This window comes from Ilyonectria robusta (assembly GCF_021365365.1).
Source record: "Ilyonectria robusta strain PMI_751 chromosome Unknown BGZ61scaffold_5, whole genome shotgun sequence".
Classification (NCBI taxonomy): Eukaryota; Fungi; Ascomycota; class Sordariomycetes; order Hypocreales; family Nectriaceae; genus Ilyonectria; species Ilyonectria robusta.
In genome coordinates, this window is record NW_025764439.1 from 1642504 (window position 1) to 1661875 (window position 19372).

At 56.0% G+C, this 19372-nt stretch overlaps 6 protein-coding genes across 6 annotated transcripts; 5 read left to right on the forward strand and 1 right to left on the reverse strand.

The window, feature by feature from the left end:
* Positions 1 to 213: 213 nt before the first annotated feature.
* On the reverse strand, positions 214 to 1111 carry BGZ61DRAFT_446885 (uncharacterized protein). The gene has a single exon (XM_046245255.1). The coding sequence runs from the start codon at positions 1088 to 1090 to the stop codon at positions 593 to 595; it is 498 nt and encodes a 165-aa protein (XP_046107747.1). The 5' UTR covers positions 1091 to 1111; the 3' UTR covers positions 214 to 592.
* A 2116-nt stretch (positions 1112 to 3227) lies between these two features.
* BGZ61DRAFT_186535 (glycoside hydrolase superfamily) lies at positions 3228 to 6656 on the forward strand. The gene is made up of 3 exons (XM_046237756.1): positions 3228 to 3422; positions 3481 to 3958; positions 4012 to 6656. Exons 1-3 carry the CDS (start codon positions 3372 to 3374, stop codon positions 6387 to 6389), a joined length of 2907 nt encoding a protein of 968 aa, XP_046107748.1. The 5' UTR covers positions 3228 to 3371; the 3' UTR covers positions 6390 to 6656.
* Positions 6657 to 8281: 1625 nt separating this feature from the next.
* Positions 8282 to 12688, forward strand: BGZ61DRAFT_186558 (Oxysterol-binding protein-domain-containing protein). The gene is made up of 3 exons (XM_046237757.1): positions 8282 to 8425; positions 8736 to 11292; positions 11342 to 12688. The coding sequence occupies exons 1-3, from the start codon at positions 8406 to 8408 to the stop codon at positions 12545 to 12547; spliced, it is 3783 nt and encodes a 1260-aa protein (XP_046107749.1). The 5' UTR covers positions 8282 to 8405; the 3' UTR covers positions 12548 to 12688.
* Positions 12689 to 12940: 252 nt separating this feature from the next.
* Positions 12941 to 14671, forward strand: BGZ61DRAFT_446889 (thioesterase-like superfamily-domain-containing protein). Its single transcript, XM_046245256.1, has 3 exons — positions 12941 to 13335; positions 13467 to 14354; positions 14409 to 14671. The coding sequence occupies exons 1-3, from the start codon at positions 13225 to 13227 to the stop codon at positions 14457 to 14459; spliced, it is 1050 nt and encodes a 349-aa protein (XP_046107750.1). The 5' UTR covers positions 12941 to 13224; the 3' UTR covers positions 14460 to 14671.
* Positions 14672 to 15361: 690 nt separating this feature from the next.
* Positions 15362 to 15701, forward strand: BGZ61DRAFT_529873 (uncharacterized protein; the record flags this gene model as incomplete). Its single annotated transcript, XM_046253472.1, has 2 exons — positions 15362 to 15487; positions 15555 to 15701. The coding sequence occupies 2 exons, from the start codon at positions 15362 to 15364 to the stop codon at positions 15699 to 15701; spliced, it is 273 nt and encodes a 90-aa protein (XP_046107751.1).
* A 1398-nt stretch (positions 15702 to 17099) lies between these two features.
* BGZ61DRAFT_446893 (P-loop containing nucleoside triphosphate hydrolase protein) lies at positions 17100 to 18999 on the forward strand. The gene is made up of 3 exons (XM_046245257.1): positions 17100 to 17686; positions 17905 to 18359; positions 18487 to 18999. Exons 1-3 carry the CDS (start codon positions 17553 to 17555, stop codon positions 18786 to 18788), a joined length of 891 nt encoding a protein of 296 aa, XP_046107752.1. The 5' UTR covers positions 17100 to 17552; the 3' UTR covers positions 18789 to 18999.
* Positions 19000 to 19372: the final 373 nt, after the last annotated feature.

Sequence of the window (19372 nt, forward strand, 5' to 3'; positions counted from 1 at the left end):
CCACTTCCCGATTGATCCCCCGGAAGGATGCGCCATTCCCAAGTCGGGAGGAGCAGATGCACGTTCATGGGAGAAATATGAGGCAGTCAACAGGGGCACCAATCACTAGTGGGAGACTGAGACCTGACGCAGCATTTCCTGGTGGAGAGTGGACGGATACGCGGAAGCCACTGCAAGAAACTCGATCAGATGGATTGTATCTGCGCATATGCCTGTGTGAGTAAAGTATGCGACACTGTCTTATAGCCTTACGCGCATCTGTACCATTTAAACTTTCTAATCCTTGTGTTCCGGACTACATAGCATGCACGAATACTCTATCGCGACGAGCCGCGTAACACTGGGCGATTTAACCTTCGTCCCCTTGTGGCCAGGATTGTGTAGGGACGTCGCTGCAAAAAGTGGTAGGTTGTGGTGGGGAAGAGTGATCTGATAATGGCCGTGTTAGGGCCGAGGGAGAGTAAAAGCGTGCTTGCTGGGCTACCCCTGCAAGCTGGTTGGGAAAACGGCCATCCACGCTTGTCGACGAGCATTGACCTTTGGCAGCAAAAGAGAGACACAGTAGAGCTGAGAGGCTGAGAGCTGGTGAGAACTAGCATGTTGGTGGAAAGTGGTGTATCCAAGGCTGAGCTGCTGGTACAAGGCTGATTTGGCAACTATGCACCTCAGCTGGAGCTGAACTTGTAGTCTGCACTAGAAATTCGACTGATGTCTCAGTGAGCCGCCGGCAGGTCAAGTCTCCCAAGGATGAATGGAGAAACGCAGGGGAAAAAGCATGGTCAATGGTGTTGTTGGTGAGTGGCTTGTCCATAGTAACCGAGCACATCCTACAGCCAGGGTCGAGCCTTGGCAGGAATTTGTTGCCATCGACTGTCAAGCCTCGAGGATCCGTTCGGCAATCGATTCGAAAATGAAGAAAAATGCCCATAAAATTTGGACGGCGGAAAGGTCCCGGGTATAAGGCCTTGGCAGGCAGTCCGTTTACTCGGTGAGCGGGGGCGGACGGACGAGCGTGAAATGAGGGCTGGTGACGGAGGGCACGGAGATGCGCTGAGGGGCTCATTTCGTCATTCTTCACATCTGAATGCATCCGTCTCCGCGGGATGGAGACAACAACCAGTGGCAGGTGAGTGGGCAGCGGCAGGAAAAAAACAGCGAATGGAACCACACCATTTCGAGCTTTCGTCAATCACATGAATGGGGCGGTTTCCGGGCCGAAGGGAGGGCGGCACAGACGCAGGAACAGCAGAGCCAAGCATGCGAGTGACCCATTTTACTCGCTGACAGCCCTGGCAGTGTGCGTGAAGAGGCACACAGCCACAGCAAAGCAATTAAGAGTAACGCGCGGCCTCGACGGTTAGAGGTGTGACAGCCCTGTGTGCATGAGAGGCACGGTACCGAAACCGGCAACGGTCCCGTCGTCGCATCTAGTATTACTGAGTAGCAGTTGACGACAAGCGCAAAACGTCGGGTAGGGGGACCCCGGATCGGCAGTATCCCGTTTGGGTTGGGCAGCACAACCAACACCAAGCGCTCCCGCAGCAGCAATGACAGTCAGGGCAGTCAGGACAGCAAGGACAAGGACGGCATGGACGGCATGGGTCAACGGCACCATGTCTGTGGCCACGCGAATGGGAGACAAGCGCTCAGACAGCAGGCACCCATGAGGCCAGGTGCCTGACAATAGCTACCCGCCAGTGGCTGTCTGTCTCAAGAGAGCACCCAAATTTTACAAGCCCACTGTCCACTGTGCACGTTGAAATACCATCTATTCCATGTACAGCAGTAGTTGTAGTAGGGCTAGTCTCGCTTGGGTTGCTCCGGATCAGCATGGGTAGCCTTCCCCATATGGCACCACAGCATCGGATTCAAGCCTATCACCACGCAGGTTCAGGGAAGATCCAGGAGTATCCATGAGGCACAGGGAAAAGTCAGGTCCGCGCTTCGTCCGAGCCAACAGCGGAGCGTCCATGAGGCCCATCTGCCCCCTTTGGCCCCCTGTTAGCCAGCCTTGGACGATGCCAAGCACACGGGCCAACTAGGCTCTGAGCCCTACGGAGAGTTAGTGGGGGCATCAGTGGAGAACACCGCTACAGCACAGGGGGCTCGAGGCTGCTAGTGCCCTACAGGGAATTTGTTGACCACTCAGAACACTCTGGCTGAAGGCGCTAGGCGAGACCCACCTGGAGCCAGGGATTACCAGCGATTTGGGTGTGCCATCCACGACGTCTTTCCTGGGCTGCCCTTTTCCATCACGCCGCACACTGTGAACAATACCGGCCCGCCCACTCCCGCTTCCAGGCCAAGCGCCATCGAGATACTGGCGCCTCTGGCTCCTACTAGGCCGTCTTGGGTCTTTCAGCAGAGTGGGATACAATCAATAATGTGCGATTCAGGCGGGCCGCGTCACTGTGCAGCTCCGTCATTCTTCTGTTGAAGGGTTCACACGGGAGGTGTCTTCCCCTCGCGACTCCATCTTCGGCTCCGAGCTCTCATGTACGGTGTACCTACCATCTGCCGCTTTTCCGCATGTCCCCGCCGCAGACTTGCTCGCAAGGCTCAATAAAGGCCTCAGGGGATAGGGTCGCGGCCGCCAGAGGAGTTCCCTGACTCACTTAGACTCAGTTGTGGGTGCGTTTGGCGCCATGCTGGCTCATATTCGCTGGCACTGACCAGCATCCTCCAGAAGTCTGGGGGGATAGTACCTTGCTTATTAGTGGCTGCTGCTACCGTACCCATCGCGGTGTGGCACCATATGCGCTCGCCGCTCAACCTCCTCACCAACGCCATCAGGTCCATGCCGATATGCCGGCATGTCCACACCAACACCGCGCTTGGCGTCCGGGTACCTGACTCCTGAGCCAGTGACATCCTTCTGTCAATGCCCAGCGTCGGGAGACGCTAAGCCTGTTCCTGAATGCGGCAGCAGTTGGTATTCCCTCCTCCTGCCTGCAGACGGTGGGCTTCACTGCCATCCTAAGTGGGAAATTGCTGTGGCCATGCCATCAGGCCGCCCCATAAACGCCCCCGGCTTCTCCTTGGCCGGGGCTGGGACGAACGGGGGGTTCACTTCGATTGCCTAGAGTAGGAGTCGCCGATTCTCATGGCCCATCTTGGGGGAGTTGGGCCTGACTAGGCCGACAGCGTCAAGAGGCGCAAATAGTGCCTTCTCTGCTCCTTCTTTTCTCTTTCTTCTTCTTCTTCGTCTTCATCAACTGTCTTGACTTTGTCAACCCCAGACACGGCTCGGTTCTAGGCCATCCTGCAGACCTTCGGTTTGCGTCCTTTCGTTGATCTCAGTATCATCACACTCATTATCGACTTCGGTCAACTTACAATCTTTCCCCCTTAATACCTTAATCACTCACATCATGTCTTCTGTCTCTTCCGTTGGCCCATACGGCGGCCTCAACGGTTACTGGGTACGTAAACTTTTGACACATAGATGGACCTCGGGATAGGCACACTAACCTGTCTCAGGGTCAATATGGCTCCGATCCCATGAAGTCATACTGTGATAGCGGCGTGGAATACATCTCCATCGCCTTCGTCAACCGTGCTCCCGAGCATGAGGCTTCAGGCTGGCCAGGTACCAACTTCGCCGGCCACTGCCCGGGATATAGCTTCAGATATGGAGATGCTCTTCAGTACGAGTCAAACCTGTGGGAAGATTGCTATCTGATCCAGGAGGGCATTCCTTACTGTCAAAATCTTGGTGTCAAGGTTCTGCTTAGTATCGGCGGCGACTACAACGAAGCGACCAGCAACTATGAGGTCACTACCGAGGATAATGGTCGCGAATTTGCCGATCTCTTGTACAAGATGTACGGCCCCAAGCAAGACTCCTGGGATGGTCCCCGCCCTTTCGACAGTCTCCTGTACGGATCACAGAGCGTTGATGGTTTTGACTTCGATATCGAGAAGGGTTTTGGTAACTACGACGCAAACACTGGCTATGGTAAGTTTCTCGGTTCGCTTTGACCTGCCTCTGCTGACCTTCGCGCTCTTAAGACAACTCGCCCTACATCGCTATGGTCGATGAGCTTCGCACCTTGGACTCTTCGCTTATCATCACTGCTGCTCCCCAGTGCCCGATCGCTACTCAATACTTCTACATGAAGGAGCTGATCCAGACGTCAAAGCTCGACGCACTCTTCATTCAATTCTACAACAACGAGAATTGCGATTTGATCGGCAGCGGAACAAATGCTTACGACAACTTCAACTATGAGGCTTGGGAACAAATCCTGGCTGGTAGCGACCAGAGCAAGGATGCCAAGATCTTTGTCGGTCTCCCAGCCGACTCGTCTGCCGCTGGTACTGGCTACGTCACTCCCGATGTCGTTTCGGAAGTTGTCCAGTACCTCAAGGACAAGGCTTCCTTCGGTGGTATCTCGCTTTGGGACCTGAACCGAGGCGCTTCCAACAAGGACGCGGATGGCAAGTCATTCAACGATGCCGTCCTCGAGGGTCTCGGCGTCACTGTCACACCCCCTTCCACGACGACCACTGCCGAGACAACTACTGCCGAGACAACCACTGCTCAAACAACTACTGCCGAGACGACTACTTCTGAGACGACTACTGCTGAGGCGACTTCTACCGAGACAACCACTGCTGAAGCGACCACTACAGAGACAACTACTGCCGAGACAAGCACCGCCGAGACAAGCACCGCCGAAACGACCACTTCTTCCACTGATGTCTCGACCGCCGAGAACACTCCCACTGGTCCTTACAGCACTCCCACTGGCACTCCCACCGGTGCTACCACCGATAGTACTTCTACCGGCTCCGATAACACTTCTACCGGTCCTTACAGCACTCCCACTGGCACCTCCACCGGTGCTGCTACCGATAGCACTTCCACTGGCTCCGACAGCACTTCTACCGGCCCCAACAACACCCCTACTGACACTCCCACCGGCGCTGCTACCGACAGCACTTCCACTGGCTCTGACAGCACGTCTACCGGTCCTTACAGCACTCCCACTGGTACTCCTACTGGACCTGCTACTGAGAGCACTTACACTGTCTCTGACAGCACTTCCATTGGCACTCCCACTGGCCCTGCCACTGACAGCACAGCCACTGGTTCTGACAGCACAGCCACTGGTTCCGACAACACATCCACTGGTTCTGAAACCACATCAACTGGCTCTGGCAGCACTCCTACTGGCTCCGATAGCACTCCTGTTGGCACTCCTACTGATAGTACTCCAACTGGCTCCGATAGCACTGCTCTTGGATCTGCTACCGATAGCACGACGACTGGATCCGCTACCGACAGCACCGCTTCCGGTGCTGCTACCGATAGCACGGCCACCGAAACCGAGGCTACTAGCTCTGCTACCGACAGCACTTCTTCTGGCGCCGAGGCTACCAGCACCGACAGCACTGCTTCTGGTACGCTGACCACCAGCGTCCCCAGCGGCGGTGCTTCCACCACTGAGTCGGCTAGCATGACTACCAGCACCGTCTACACCACTCACGTTTACACCGTCACCAAGTGCCCTGCTTCCGTAACCAACTGCCCTGCGAACCCCTATGTTACTACTGAGGTTGTCGCTCTCTACACCACGGTGTGCCCTGTCACCGAGGCTGGTAAGCCCGCCACAAAGACCAGCAAGGCGTCCAAGCCCGACGTTACCTACGCTGCAGTCTCCGAGGAGGTTAAGACTGTCTACACGACCAAGGTGCACACCATCACTAAGTGCCCTGCGTATGTGACCGACTGCCCGGTTGGCTCTGTTACTACTGAGGTTTCCTCCTACACTACCACGATTGCCCACATCACTGAAACCACAGCCGCCGTATTCGAGGAGGAAATTCCCGAGGTCAAGACTGTTTACACGACCAAGGTGCATACCATCACTAAATGCCCTGCTTATGTGACCGACTGCCCTGTTGGCTCCGTCACCACGGAGATTTCCTCATGGACTACTACCGTTGCGAAGACAACCGAGACTGCAACTATCGAGGTTCCCGCGGAGTCCGTCCCCGAGGAGACCACCACGGTAAAGGCCACTGGCACGATTTACACAACCGTCGTTGTCCCCCCGGCTACTCTTGAGGCATCAAGCAAGCCCATTGCTGCTGCCACTGGCTCAATCTACACAAGCATCATTGTCCCTGCAGTGACTCTGGAGACGTCAAGCAAGCCTAGTGCCACTACCTATGAGTCCGAGGCCGAGACAACCTACAAGCGACCCGAGGGAGTTGCGGCGCCTACTGGCGGATGCGTCGGCGAAGGTTGCTCCGCCACAACGTACGCGTATCCCTCGTCTCCTTCTGCTACGATTCAGCCCGTGACTGCCGGTGCCTCAACTCTTGGCCTCGGAATGACGGTTGTGATCGCCGCTGCCGCCCTCCAGATGTTTGCTCTGTAACGGAGGAAATGTCCGGTTGGGTGTTTGTACTTTTAACGTTTTCGATTTTCTGTCATGGAATTTTGTCGAGAGTTGGCAAAGGCGTCTCAGTGGGTGTCGCGGCTCACATTGGTTGCGCCTTGTCAAGCCCCTGTCACATATTCACCGCCTATTTATTGTACATTTATTGATGAGACAAGTGGAAATATGAATGGCTACCTTGCATGATGGGGGAATTGATGACCTTTGTCAGCGGCGATGTGGCGGGCGTCGAGTCGAGTCCACGTATCCATATCCATGTATGAATTGATCTCTTTGGCTGGTTGTTATACTGCGTGCAGCATGGTGGAGGCGCAGGGTCGTCATGAGTGGAAGGGATTTGCCTCGTCGTCCTGATCGTCGCTGTCCGCGGAAGCAAGAAAGTCTACTCTCGCACGTCTCAAAGTAGTGTACCGTAAATAGCGACATTCAATACGTAATGTGACTTTAATTTGGAGAGGAAAGCCTTTGCATGATGTTTTACTTTTAAGATTCATACGAATCAGAGATGGGAGTCACTTGACCTGGACCTGGATCTGAGGTGATTCATCATGACTTGTAGTTAATGCTTTAAGTAGACTGCAGGCCAAGGAGATAAATATGCATTGTTGAGCATGGCCGCGCAAGGTCAGACGTAGCAGGCTCGAATAGTGGCAGGATTTATGCATTCTGCTCGTACGAGTGCAAAGAGCCCGAGGCCGTGGACTGTTGGCGGAAACATGGCGGCCGTTGCGACGTTGCAACTCAACGGAGTCGCGAACTGCAACTTCATCGGGGTTTGGCACGGGAAAGATGTGAAGGATAACGTTAATGGCTTGGACTATGGTCTGTTTAGTGGGTGGGTTCCCGTCGATTCGGGGGGATGCGAAGGATGGAAAGGATGGATGGATGGGTGGTGGAAGTGGTGACGCAGATCTTGGCTGAAGCTGTAAGAGAACTGTCGCAGTAGGCGGATGCATGAGTGGCCCGGCGGGCGGATGACTAAGCGTGATATGGTGAAGCCCCTCCTCTCCACAAAGGCTGGCATCCCCTCCAACAAAGGCGGCTGGCCCCTCACAGCGCTCGAGTGACGCTCCAGTGGCCCCCATCAGTGCTCCCCGTGTTCCCCTCCCGCCACTTCCTAGCGAGCAATGTCCACTGCCTAGTTAATGCCAGGTAGTTAACGCCCACTGCCTAATGTCGGAGACGCCCTCAGCCAACTCCACCACACCCTCTCGCGCAGTGCGGCCGCCCTCCCCCGCCCCTGTGTGCCAGGCGATGAGCGTATAGCACGGTACGTCGGTCCGCAGCAGAAATAAGGTACCCTTGCGCATCCCAGTCCGGTACCTGGCAGAGCGTTAAAAAGAAGAAGAAAAAAAAAACCTTGGAGGAAAACGTCATTCATACGGAGGCGGCCGCGCAGGGTGGCTTTTCGGGGCTGGCCACTGAGGAATGGACGCTGGTCTAGGCGCTGGACTGACTGTCTGATCTCTGCCTTTCTTTGCCTTCTTTAGCTTGGTCAAGTTACCTGGTTACCACCTTGGTTGGCAGGATATCCCGCTCTTTTTCCCCACCCGCCATCGTCCGTTGTCCGTTCACAAGCTGCCAACCTCCGGGCGGACTGGACTCCTCTCTCCCCGACGCATTCGTTGCCGACGTTGCTTGGCTCCCTACCGAAAACGTGCTTCTCGCTCCCGCATCCGCAACCGCAAGAACCCAACCCTCCGGAGCCATTGCCGCTGCCATTGCCTCGCCCCGATAGCCTTTGCATTATCTGCGAAGGTGACTCCCGGCCGGCGAGGTTTCACCCGTCGTCCATCGTGGCCTCTATTTCTGCCCGCTTCCCCATCCGAGCTCCAAGCTTCAGCTCCGTCGACTTTCGCCGAACCTGACGACACTGCACCACAACGCACCCTAGCTCTGGCTCGCCATAGCAGGGAACCCCTTTCCTTTCCGTCTTTTCTTTCTCCGCGACGCCCTCGCTCGCTGGCCCTTGGCGGTAGACGTTAAGACGCCAACATGTCGGATGCTGGAGACAGGTAAGTCGACGACCCATCCCGGCCCCCTCTCTCCCCCTCTCCCCCTCTCCCGTTTCCCCCTCGCGACCTGGCGATGCAGAGCCTCGGGGGAGCTCCACGTCTCACGTCCCACTCCACGACCACGCACCACGCAACAGCTGCTTGGCTCGCCAGCAATTGTTTGCATCATCCCTGGCCTCCTCCTGCACGCATCCACCATGAGCCACAGCGCACTCTAGCCTCTACCCTCTGGCCTGCCCGCCCACCCCCCATCAATTCGTCTTCTCAAAGTCAGTCCACCCACTGACCGCTGTTTATCTTCCCCCTCCAGCCACCACAAGCGGTCCAAATCCGCCGCAGCGCTCTCCCTCCTGCGGCGCAAAGATACGCGCGAAGAAGAATCCGGCTCGGAAGACGGTCGTGCCCCTCGAATCTCCTCCTCCAACCCTGTCATGTCCATGACACACCAGCCGAGTGTTCGCGGCCACGGGCCCAAGCCCTCGACATCGTCAACCCCCCTCTCGACGCCCCTCAGTCCCGTCACCTCTGCGCAGCCGCCGCCGCCGCCCCCCAAAACCTCCGCCGGCCTCCCCTCAGAAAAGACCGCCAGCCTCGAGCAGTCCGTCCGCAAGTTCAGGGTCGTCGAGGCCCTCCGAAGTGGCGACACCGCCTCCATCTCCCGCGCGATTCGAGATACCTCCGACAATGGACCCCGAAGCAGCATCTCTTCTATGGGTACTTCGGGCACCACCCTCGACGACACCACGCTCTTGCACCTGGCCATCCAGTGCTCCGAATTCCCCGTCATCGAGTATGTCCTGTCCGACGGGCTTGGCACCATCGATGTGAATGCCCGTGACAAGGATGGCAACACCCCCCTGCACTTGGCCGCCATTCAGGGTCGCACCACCGTTGTCAAGCTTCTCCTTGAGCAAAAGGACATCAACGATGCCATTGCGAACTCCCAGGGCAAGCTGCCCATCGATGTGGCCCGGAACCCCGAAATCTTCCAACTGCTTCAGCTCTCTCGCTCGCTCTTCGCCGAAGCCAAGGTCAAGCAGGTCCAGGATCTCATCGCTAGGGGAAACTATGGCGCCCTCGCCGGCGTCCTCGAGGAACACCGCGTCAAGACCGTTCTCGACATCAACAGCCCTGAATTTGCATCCGAGCAATTTACGGTCCAGACCGGTGGCACCCTGCTCCACGAGGCGGCGAGGAAGAGGAACACCAACCTTATCCAGGTCCTACTTCTCCACGGCGCCGACCCATTCCGACGCGATCGCAAGGGAAAGCTCCCTCAGTCTGTCACCACTGACGACGCCACCAAGGCCATCCTGAAGAAATCCCCGGCAGCTGTTGCCGCTCAGCGAGGAATTCAGGAGAAGGCGGTCCTGGGACACGCTGCCTCCCAAGGCGCTGCTGCAGCAAGCCCCAGCGACCCGCTGGCAGGACGAGAGGCCCGCGAGATGAAGGGCTACCTCAAGAAGTGGACCAATTATCGTAAGGGATACCAACTACGATGGTTCGTGCTCGAGGATGGAGTCCTGAGCTACTACAAGCACCAGGACGATGCTGGTTCCGCTTGTCGCGGTGCCATCAACATGCGCATTGCCAGGCTCCACATGAGCGCCGATGAGAAGACCAAGTTTGAAATCATCGGCAAATCCTCCGTCAAGTACACGCTCAAGGCGAACCACGAAGTCGAGGCTAAGCGCTGGTTTTGGGCTCTCAATAACTCCATCCAGTGGACCAAGGATCAGGCCCGAGAGGAAGAGAAACAGGCCGCACGAAGTGCCGAGCTTCTCAGGTTAGCCAAGGCCGACCAGAGCACCCTCTCCATCCAGGAATCGTTCAGCGAGAACACCAGCGTGACCGACCTGCGCAGAAACAGCTCCCAGCTCCCCAGCAGGACATTCTCTAAGCACTCCGAGCAGCGACCTAATTTCCCTGGTCCGAGCACCATTGGAAGCATGGACGAGGATGAGTTTGTCGATGTTGCGACTGACGCAGACCAATCAAGGGTCCCTAGAAACGGGGGCGGCCCGCACACGCACAACGACATGGACGATGACGACGACGATATGAGCCTTCACGAGGAACCGACTGCTACCAAGGATGCCCTCAACATCACTGCCCAATCCGCTAAACTCCAGCTGGAGACCATGTCTCATGTTCACACCGCCCTCATGCACGAGCTTTCTCAGAATCCTGCTGCCACCCTTTCCGATCCTTCTGTTTCTCAGGCTTTCAGTACCTACGATGCTGCTATTCGAAGTTTGACGACTCTGGTCGGAGATCTGTTGAGGATATCAAAGGATCGCGATGCGTACTGGCAATATCGCCTGGACCGTGAGTCCAACATGCGCCGTATGTGGGAGGAGAGCATGGCGCAGGTGGCTCGGGAACAAGAAGTCCTCGAGGCTCGCGTCGGCGAGGCGGAACTAAAGCGCAAGATGACCAAGCGGGCGCTCAGGGAGTTTATGGAGAACGGAATGCCTGCCATCGATCACGACACCACCAGCATCCAGGAGAAGCCCGAAGAAGAGAAGCAAGACGATGAAGGGAAAACGCCTGCGGAGGATGAATTCGAGGATGCGGAGCCAGCCCTTGTCGTACCGAAATCGCCCTCAAGGAGTGTCCGGAGGAAGCCTACAATTATGGTCGAATTGTCGGACACTGAAGAGGAGGATGAGGATGAATTCTTTGACGCGGTAGATGCTGGCGAGGTGGAAGTGGCAGAATTGCCAACGGACGAGTTCAAGACGGATACTCAGGACATTATTGTGTCTGGCGGTATCGACATCAGCGGGTCATTTAAGGGTTACGAGAATGGTATCAGGACGAGGCTCAAGATGGATGCCGATAACCGACCCAAGATTTCCCTCTGGGTAAGCCATTTTTCAGGTTTTAAGGATTTACGGGCTAACAGATCAATAGGGCATCTTGAAGTCCATGATTGGAAAGGATATGACCAAGATGACACTTCCTGTCTCATTCAACGAACCCACTTCGCTGCTGTATCGTTGTGGTGAGGATATGGAGTATGCCGACCTTCTTGACCTGGCTGCGGATCGAAGTGACTCTATCGAGCGACTTATCTACGTTGCCGCGTTTGCTGCGAGTGAGTACGCCTCGACCATCGGACGAGTGGCCAAGCCCTTCAACCCTCTTCTGGGAGAGACGTTTGAGTACGTGCGACCCGACAAGAACTACCGCTTTTTTATCGAGCAAGTCAGCCATCATCCCCCAGTTGGCGCGGCCTGGGCAGAATCACCTAAGTGGACATACTGGGGTGAGTCGTACGTCAAGTCCAAGTTCTACGGCAAGTCTTTCGATATCAACCCTCTTGGTACTTGGTTTTTGAAGCTGCGACCAACCGCCGGAGGCAAGGAGGAGCTGTACACGTGGAAGAAGGTGACGTCTTCGGTTATTGGCATCATCACTGGAAACCCTACTGTCGACAACTACGGACCAATGGAAATCAAGAACTGGAACACGGGCGAGGTGGCCATGGTCGAGTTCAAGCCACGTGGATGGAAGGCGTCGAGTGCATACCAGATTTCCGGAAAGGTGCTGGACGCGTCTGGCAATGTACGATTCAGCATGGGCGGCCGATGGAACTCCAAGTTTTACGTACGCCTGACGCCTGGCTACGAGGCGCCTGTCGACGAGCCCAAGGGCGACGCTCCTGTGCACCAGGGTGGTGGTCTTTCCGACCCAACGCGGGCTTATCTCGTCTGGAAGGCTAACGAACGACCGACTGGAATCCCCTTTAACCTCACACCATTCGTGCTGACGTTCAACCACATCGACGATCAACTTCGACCCTGGATCGCCCCCACCGACTCGCGACTGCGACCTGACCAACGTGCGATGGAGGATGGAGATTACGACTTTGCTGCTGAGGAGAAGAACCGTTTGGAGCAGGCCCAGCGAGCACGACGACGAATCCGTGAGGAACAGGGCGAGGAGTTTGCGCCAGCATGGTTCCAGAAAGCGCGGTGCGAGGTGACGGGCGAGGAGTACTGGCAGTTCAACGGCAAGTACTGGGAGCAGCGAGAAAAGGCGGGACCGGACGGCGATCCCAACGCGTGGGCGGGACTGGAGCCCGTTTTCGAAGACGAGCCGGAGCAGCAGTATTAGAGGTTGTGTATGGAGCGAGGAGTGTCTGGCGTGCTGGGAGGCAACATATATACAATGTGTTTGAATAGCTAGAATGGGGTGGACTTTGCTCGCTTGGATCGCCATCAGCCTGTGGTTGCGTGTACCGTTTGATTTGAACCTCAGTTGAGCCCGACAAGTGGTAGTTGCGTATAATTTTACACCAAAAAATGATGGAGTAGACAAGTTGATGCCGTTGTTGTTCTTGCTTTGATGTGAGAGGCATGAGGCATGATTGATTGGGTGGTAAAGGGGCCAAAGTCATGAGCTTGGGAGAGAGACCGCGGCAAATCGGAGTCGGTATTCGGGCGACAAGGCCCCACTCCGGACGGCGCATCCGTACCTCGGCAAAATCTCACAGGGGCACGCATGAGGCTTGCACGGCCGCTACGTTGTACAAAGCGCCCAGATCTGCCCCCATCTCTCATCTCTGGAATCTGGAATCTGCATTCTCTCCTTTGCTTCAGTTGCGCGGTTCCTTTTCTCTTTAGTGCACGCTGCTCCATTGTGCGTATCAGGACACCGTAGAAATCCCGTGTGCAGGCGAGCCGTGTTGTCGTCTCTCCGGTCTGCCAGATTGCCAGGATCAGTGTCGCATCTGCTGGATACATCAGCCAGCGCGGAGGATCCAGACTCGGACGCACGATACTTGATCCGGGATGTCGCATATTGACGAGCGGCCGACTCTGCTGCGGCCGCCGGAGCCCGATGCGACCAAGGCGCCCATTGAGAATGTGCTCGAGGTGACGGAGCTCAAGGTGCTGGGGCCGGTATGTACCAACTCGGTTGTTCCGCGATGGGGGCGAGGATGGATATCAGGGCGGCTTCGCGTTGCATTGATCTATCCATCCATCTCGTCTTCAGCGGACACATTCGTGAACCCCCGCTGACCAAACCTCAGGACGTCTTCTCAAACACCCGCAAGCAATGGCATCCGCCCGGCGCGCGCGGCATCTACGGCGGGGCCGTCATCGCGCAGACGCTCGCGGCGGCGCAGAAGACGGTGCCGGAGCAGTTCTTCCCGCACTCGTGCCACTGCTACTTCCTGCTCGCGGGCTCCGACGAGATCCCCATCCTCTACCACGTCGAGCGCGTGCGTGACGGCCGCTCCTTCGCCACCCGCACCGTCCAGGCGCGCCAGCAGGGCCGCTGCATCTTCACCACCACCATCAGCTTCGTGCGCGAGGCCACCGGCGGCAAGAAGCAGGTGCGCCACGCGGCCCCGCTGCCGGACGGCATCGTCGCGCCGGCCGATGACTGGGACGGCGAGCCCGAGTGGGCGCGTTCCGGGCCGTTCCAGAGCCATCGCATCGAGGTGCTCCGCGGCCGCGATCCCGACGCCCAGCCCTACGAGCGCAAGTGTCGGCAGTGGCTCCGCGCGCGCGGCAACATCTCCGAGGCCGGCGGCCACCAGGCGCACCTGAACGCGCTGGCGTACATGTCGGACAGCTACTTCATCGGCACCGTGTCGCGGATCCACGGCCTCTGGCGCTTCCCCTTCGAGCCGGAGGAGGTGGCGTCGCTGCCCGAGGCCACGCAGCAGCAGGTCGCGCACCTGAGCGAGTTCGAGGGCATGGGGCCCGACCTGGAGGACTGGAAGGGCCGCCCGCGCCTGGGCATGGTGGTGAGCCTGGATCACAGCATCTACTTCCACGAGCCGCGGGCGGTGCGCGCCGACGAGTGGATGTTCACCGAGATGGAGAGCCCGTGGGCCGGCGACGGCCGCGGCGTCGTGACGCAGCGCATCTTCGGGAGCGACGGCGTGTTGCTGGCGACGTGCTACCAAGAGGTGAGTTTGCGCTTTTGTGACTGTGGGAGAATGACAGCTGACGAGAGTACCCAGGGCGTTGTGCGACTGAAGCAGGATGGAACCGAGAGCGGAGCCAAGTTGTAATATGTTTTGCGGCGAGGGAGTGCAAGTGTACGATGATGATGTGCCTGCAGTGGCAAAGCAGACGGGAAGGACAAATAGCAAAGGACAAGACAAGTCGTGAATGGAATGGTATAGAAGCCAGACAAACATAGTAAACGTCAGACTAGACTAAAGCAATTACTACATCTGGGCATCGTACGTGTCTCTGGCGTGGCCTGGTGATTGATGCAAACACACAATGACTCTGATCTGGTGCGACAGTGCATGACAACCAGAGTGGATAGCGATACACAACTCGGCATTTCTTTCCTTAATGGCCGGTTTGATTGCAGCCATAGCCTATCCTTTGTGAACAACGCATCAGTCTGACGCGGATGCAAGCGCAGAGGTCGGTTCTGTGTAACAATCTTCACAAGCTGTCAATGCAGCGTTGAATGGCCGTCATTTTTCTATAAATACCCCCGTGCTCTGCCACTCGGTCGTCCTTCTTTCTCCTCTCATCATTCCGCATCAACTCGGACATCCTGATATATATATATCCGCGAAGGGGCAGAGGGGACAGCTGACCGCACCCGCAGACGTGAGTCTCCCCCACCACCCATCTCCTTGTGCCTCACTAACATGTTCCTAGCTGCCGCCCTGGCCGTGGTCTGATATCCGGGTCGGTCTCCCTCTTATCTCCCTCCCTGCCCGCGGTCTCCCTGATGTCCCATTCTGCCCGCGATCTCGGGCAATGAGGGGACGGGGTTGAACGGGGAGCGGGGGATATTACTGACCCTCTGCCTCCTGGCGTTCCACTGGGATCCAACGCCCACGCTGGAGGAGACGAGGACATCGTCTCGGGTTCGTCTGAAAGAGCAGAACCCACCAAGAGGACCTTGGCGAACCAACCCCACACCGCTCTACGGATACCCCGTTATACCATGGAACACGATAAGAAGGGAGGCAAACAGAACAAACACGACCGATGCCCGCCCTGTAGTGTGGGTCTATATATAGGAGAGCGAGTCGCCGCTGTGCCAATCCCCGGGAACCTACCTCGGCCGTTTGTAAGTGCTCCCCCCTGGTGACCATTCCACGAAGAAAAAAGAGTCCATTGAATACTAACCTTTGTAGGAAGCTGCATATCTACGATGCTGCCCATGCATGTTCCTCGTCGTCTTCGTGGGATTTCCCCTCGTTCGAGTCCAGGGCAATGTTTTGGAGTCCTTGCGGGTTGTTGCCATCATCGCTCGTGAGGAGATGAAGATCATCGCCCTGTGAGGAGATGAGGATCATCGCCTCGTGAGCAGATGGAAAATCATTGTTCTTTCTCGAGGACTAATGTAAGGACACCCCTCTGACCGAGGAGACTGGCACCTGTGAACGACTGTCCTCTCCACTCGATCGATCCTCCTAGATGGTGGCGCTGCGGAGGTATCGGCAGAGTGGTCTTCAACAACAGTCGTTCTCAGATGCCGGCCACCGCTTCTACATTGAAACATTGTACTAACTATTTCTATAGTCACGATATCGAAGCAACTGGTTACAATATATAATCATCCTGTCAGAGTGACCTCTGGGGAAGCTTTCCACGACGGGCAAGATTTGGGTGAAATATGACTGGCTGGAACTCACCTAAGCCTGACTCCAGACGAGGTTGGCCTCTGCGAAAAAGCGCAGGCGAGGACGCGTTCTTCCCGGGCGAGAGGTCGCTACCATGCCTCGCATCCACCTACTCCTAGTCATCTTAGAGGGAGGATGCCGATACAAGGACAACAACCCAGAGCGCCTTTGCCAGAAGAGTCCCCCAGCCAGTGAAGTGCATATATGGGGACTACATCTCGGACATTCGACGACCGTATATATCAGCATCGCCTCGCATGGGGTATGATATAAGCCCCTTGGCGAAAGGGCCAGGCCTATGCACCTTTCCCACGACTTCTTACCTTGGACAGCAGGTCAGGAAGTCAAGGCTCAACTATGTGTTGCCCTGCGGCACTTCATCTGACCATGTCAGCCTTCCAGACGCTCGTTGCTGGACCGGCTGCAGCGACTGCCAGCCGCGGTGCGAAATCGCTTCCTGGAAGACCGGGAAAAGGCGATCGAAATCACGAACGGACTACTCGCCATTATATACAAAACGACAGCGAACGTGCCCAGCACCGTTCCGTCCCACCGACAAACGGGGCAACTTCCTAAATGAGAAGAGGCAACAACGAAAAGCTCTCCGTGAAGGAAAAGGAAAAAGAACACTCGTTGAAGGGCCGCGTCACGGCGAAGTCTCGTGACCCTTGCGCCAAGCTGGAGACGACATTTCAGGAGACGCTGGACAAGCTCGTGGCGGCCGAGCCGGAAGCCGTGGACAACTCTCGACAGTATAAAATGCAATTGCCCTTCTCAGGCACTATGACACATTCACTCCAACACAATCACTCCCCAAATCGCGGAGACGAAGACTGCCCTGCTCTGTCACCCGGTTATGTCCGACGCTTTCGAAACACAGAACAGAACACACTGCGCCGGGGAATGACGACGCCAATGAAGATGTCTGACGGCGGGACCACCTACGTGGGCGAGGGTTCGTGTACCCCCGGCTGAAGATGATCTACATCGAATTTGGCGACGCCTTATGGCTGATGTGTCGGAACCCGGACTGTCCTTTGCTCCAACTTCCTGTGGAGTTACTGCTCATGATATCCTGGAGACAATAAACTAGGGAGGACCTCGAAAAAGGCCTCGCTCAACCTGGACGACGACAATCTGCCCGAGAGCATGCACGACGGGCAACACATCCCGTACTGGAGGATGCAACTCCGGAGATGTAGCTTACAGCAGAGGTGTTGGTCCAAGACAACATCATCAAATCCTATCATGTTGGAACACTAAAACAAACGCAATGACACGCTTCGACTCACAGGACCCAGCAGAAGACTAGAGCGACGGCGAGGATATGGAGATAGCGGAGCTGGCGACTCCGGAAGACCGCCGAAGACAGGACGCTCGCGTCGAGGCCGGGAGACCCCTCCCCGCGGCCGGAACGCAGGAGATGGACAAGGTGTCCTCCCTGGACACCGCTGGAGGTCTGGAGTGGTACTTTACAACGTCAGACAGTCACAAAAGGAGTCGTTCCCGATGGAACCGGCCGCCCAGGTCAAGTGGGCAGCATGGGATTCGTCCAAGTACTGCTATGCCATACTCAAGATCTTTGAGTGTGTGGTGGCCGGAGATCGCCTCCTGATATATGTCCAGAGCCCCATTACGTCCCAGTAAGTACCCATACCCTTTCCCCATTTCCTAGCCCGGGCGGGCCCTAGGAACTGTAGTTCCCCTTCACCGCCCAACTGCAGTTCCTAGACCTGCGGCCACGACGCCGCCACAGCCGCTAGGAACTGCAGTTGGCACAAACCAGAGAACTGCAGTTCCTAGAGGCCGCCACGGGTTCCCTTTCATCAATTATCAGACGGCCCGCTAATATACTATGTAGGATCCTTAACGCCCTACTTGTGGTCTGCGGCATAAGGTCGCTCCATTATATGTCGCGCAACAGTCAGGCAGAACGGGACGCAGCGGTAGAACACTTCAACGATTCCAGCTCGCCCTACACCGTGCTCATCACATCCATGCAGCTGGCTGCATTTGGCGTGAACTTCCACAAGGCTTGCCATCGTGGTCTTATCATGGAAAGCGTATCAAACCTCTCCACCGAAGTCCAGGCAACTGGACGCACATGGCGAATCGGACAGATGTACAAGGTCGTTTGGAAACGACTCATCTGCGCGGACTACTACGACTGCGATCGAAGGGTTTGGGTTAGGGCTAGCATTCTGCTGGATAACCAGGACCTGGCCATCATATGCCAGGAGCCGGGAATTGACGTTCGCTCGCTGAGAGTGAATCCATACGACCCCAAGATGGTGGCGAAGCCACCACAGGTGCTAGGTAAGCTTCCCCATACCCCTATATAGCCAAGTCTAGAAACTACAGTTATTATTTTGCAACTGCAGTTCCTAGACCCCGACTGGCCACGAAACGAACGAGGAGAGCCCCATACTAACCTGTGCAATAGATGTCTACAGAATCGCCCAGTTACTCCAAGGCCCAATCCACTTCGCCATGCTTCTAAACGAGTGCGGCACGGGCAAGACCTTCACGGCGGCCCTGGCGATGTCCTTCCTCATACAGGACAAGGTGACGGCGGCTCGGGCACGTCCTCCATCCCTCGCAGAGGGCAAGCGGATCTTCAAACCTTCGATCATGTTCATACCCGCAGATTGGCTCTTAGGGTTAGACTTAGTGTCAAGTTACCGAAGAATTTATCACAAAAGCCAAAGGATTGCCCGGAAGCACTTAATTGACTTCATTGGTTAATCCATGGCCTGACGGATACAATTGATGGGGGTTCTGGCGACCTGTTGCCAAGAGACAATGGCGTTTAAATTGGACTCCGACTCTGCTAGGCTTCTTCAAGTCATACGTATAGCAATGCCGAGATGGGAACTCACAATGGGCGCTCGAATGTGTGTTTTAGGATGATCGTGGCTGAATTAGAAATTTGCATTTAATTATAAAACAAGATGAGTATTGCTGTTCGCACACCAGTACAAGCCTCTTTACCTAAGGTTCAGGGAAAACTTAGACTTCAGACTTATATTTATTAATAAAATAAAACGTCTTGAATAAATAAATACTAAGGCTTAGGCTTTGTATTTTTCGCAAATCCCTTTAGGATAACGTGTAATCACCAGCAAGATCGAGGATGGAGTAACATATGCGAGTAGCAATACTCAACAAGATAGGAGCATATCAGGGACAAAAAAGTAGTTGGTTGCATTTACTGGGCGAAACCCTCCAAGCGCTTGCCTGTTATTGTTAGTGTGTCGGGAACTTAGAGTCTTTGGGGGAAAACAGGGGAAATTGAAGCCTTTTGCATTTTTGGGATGGAGCCCGCAGTG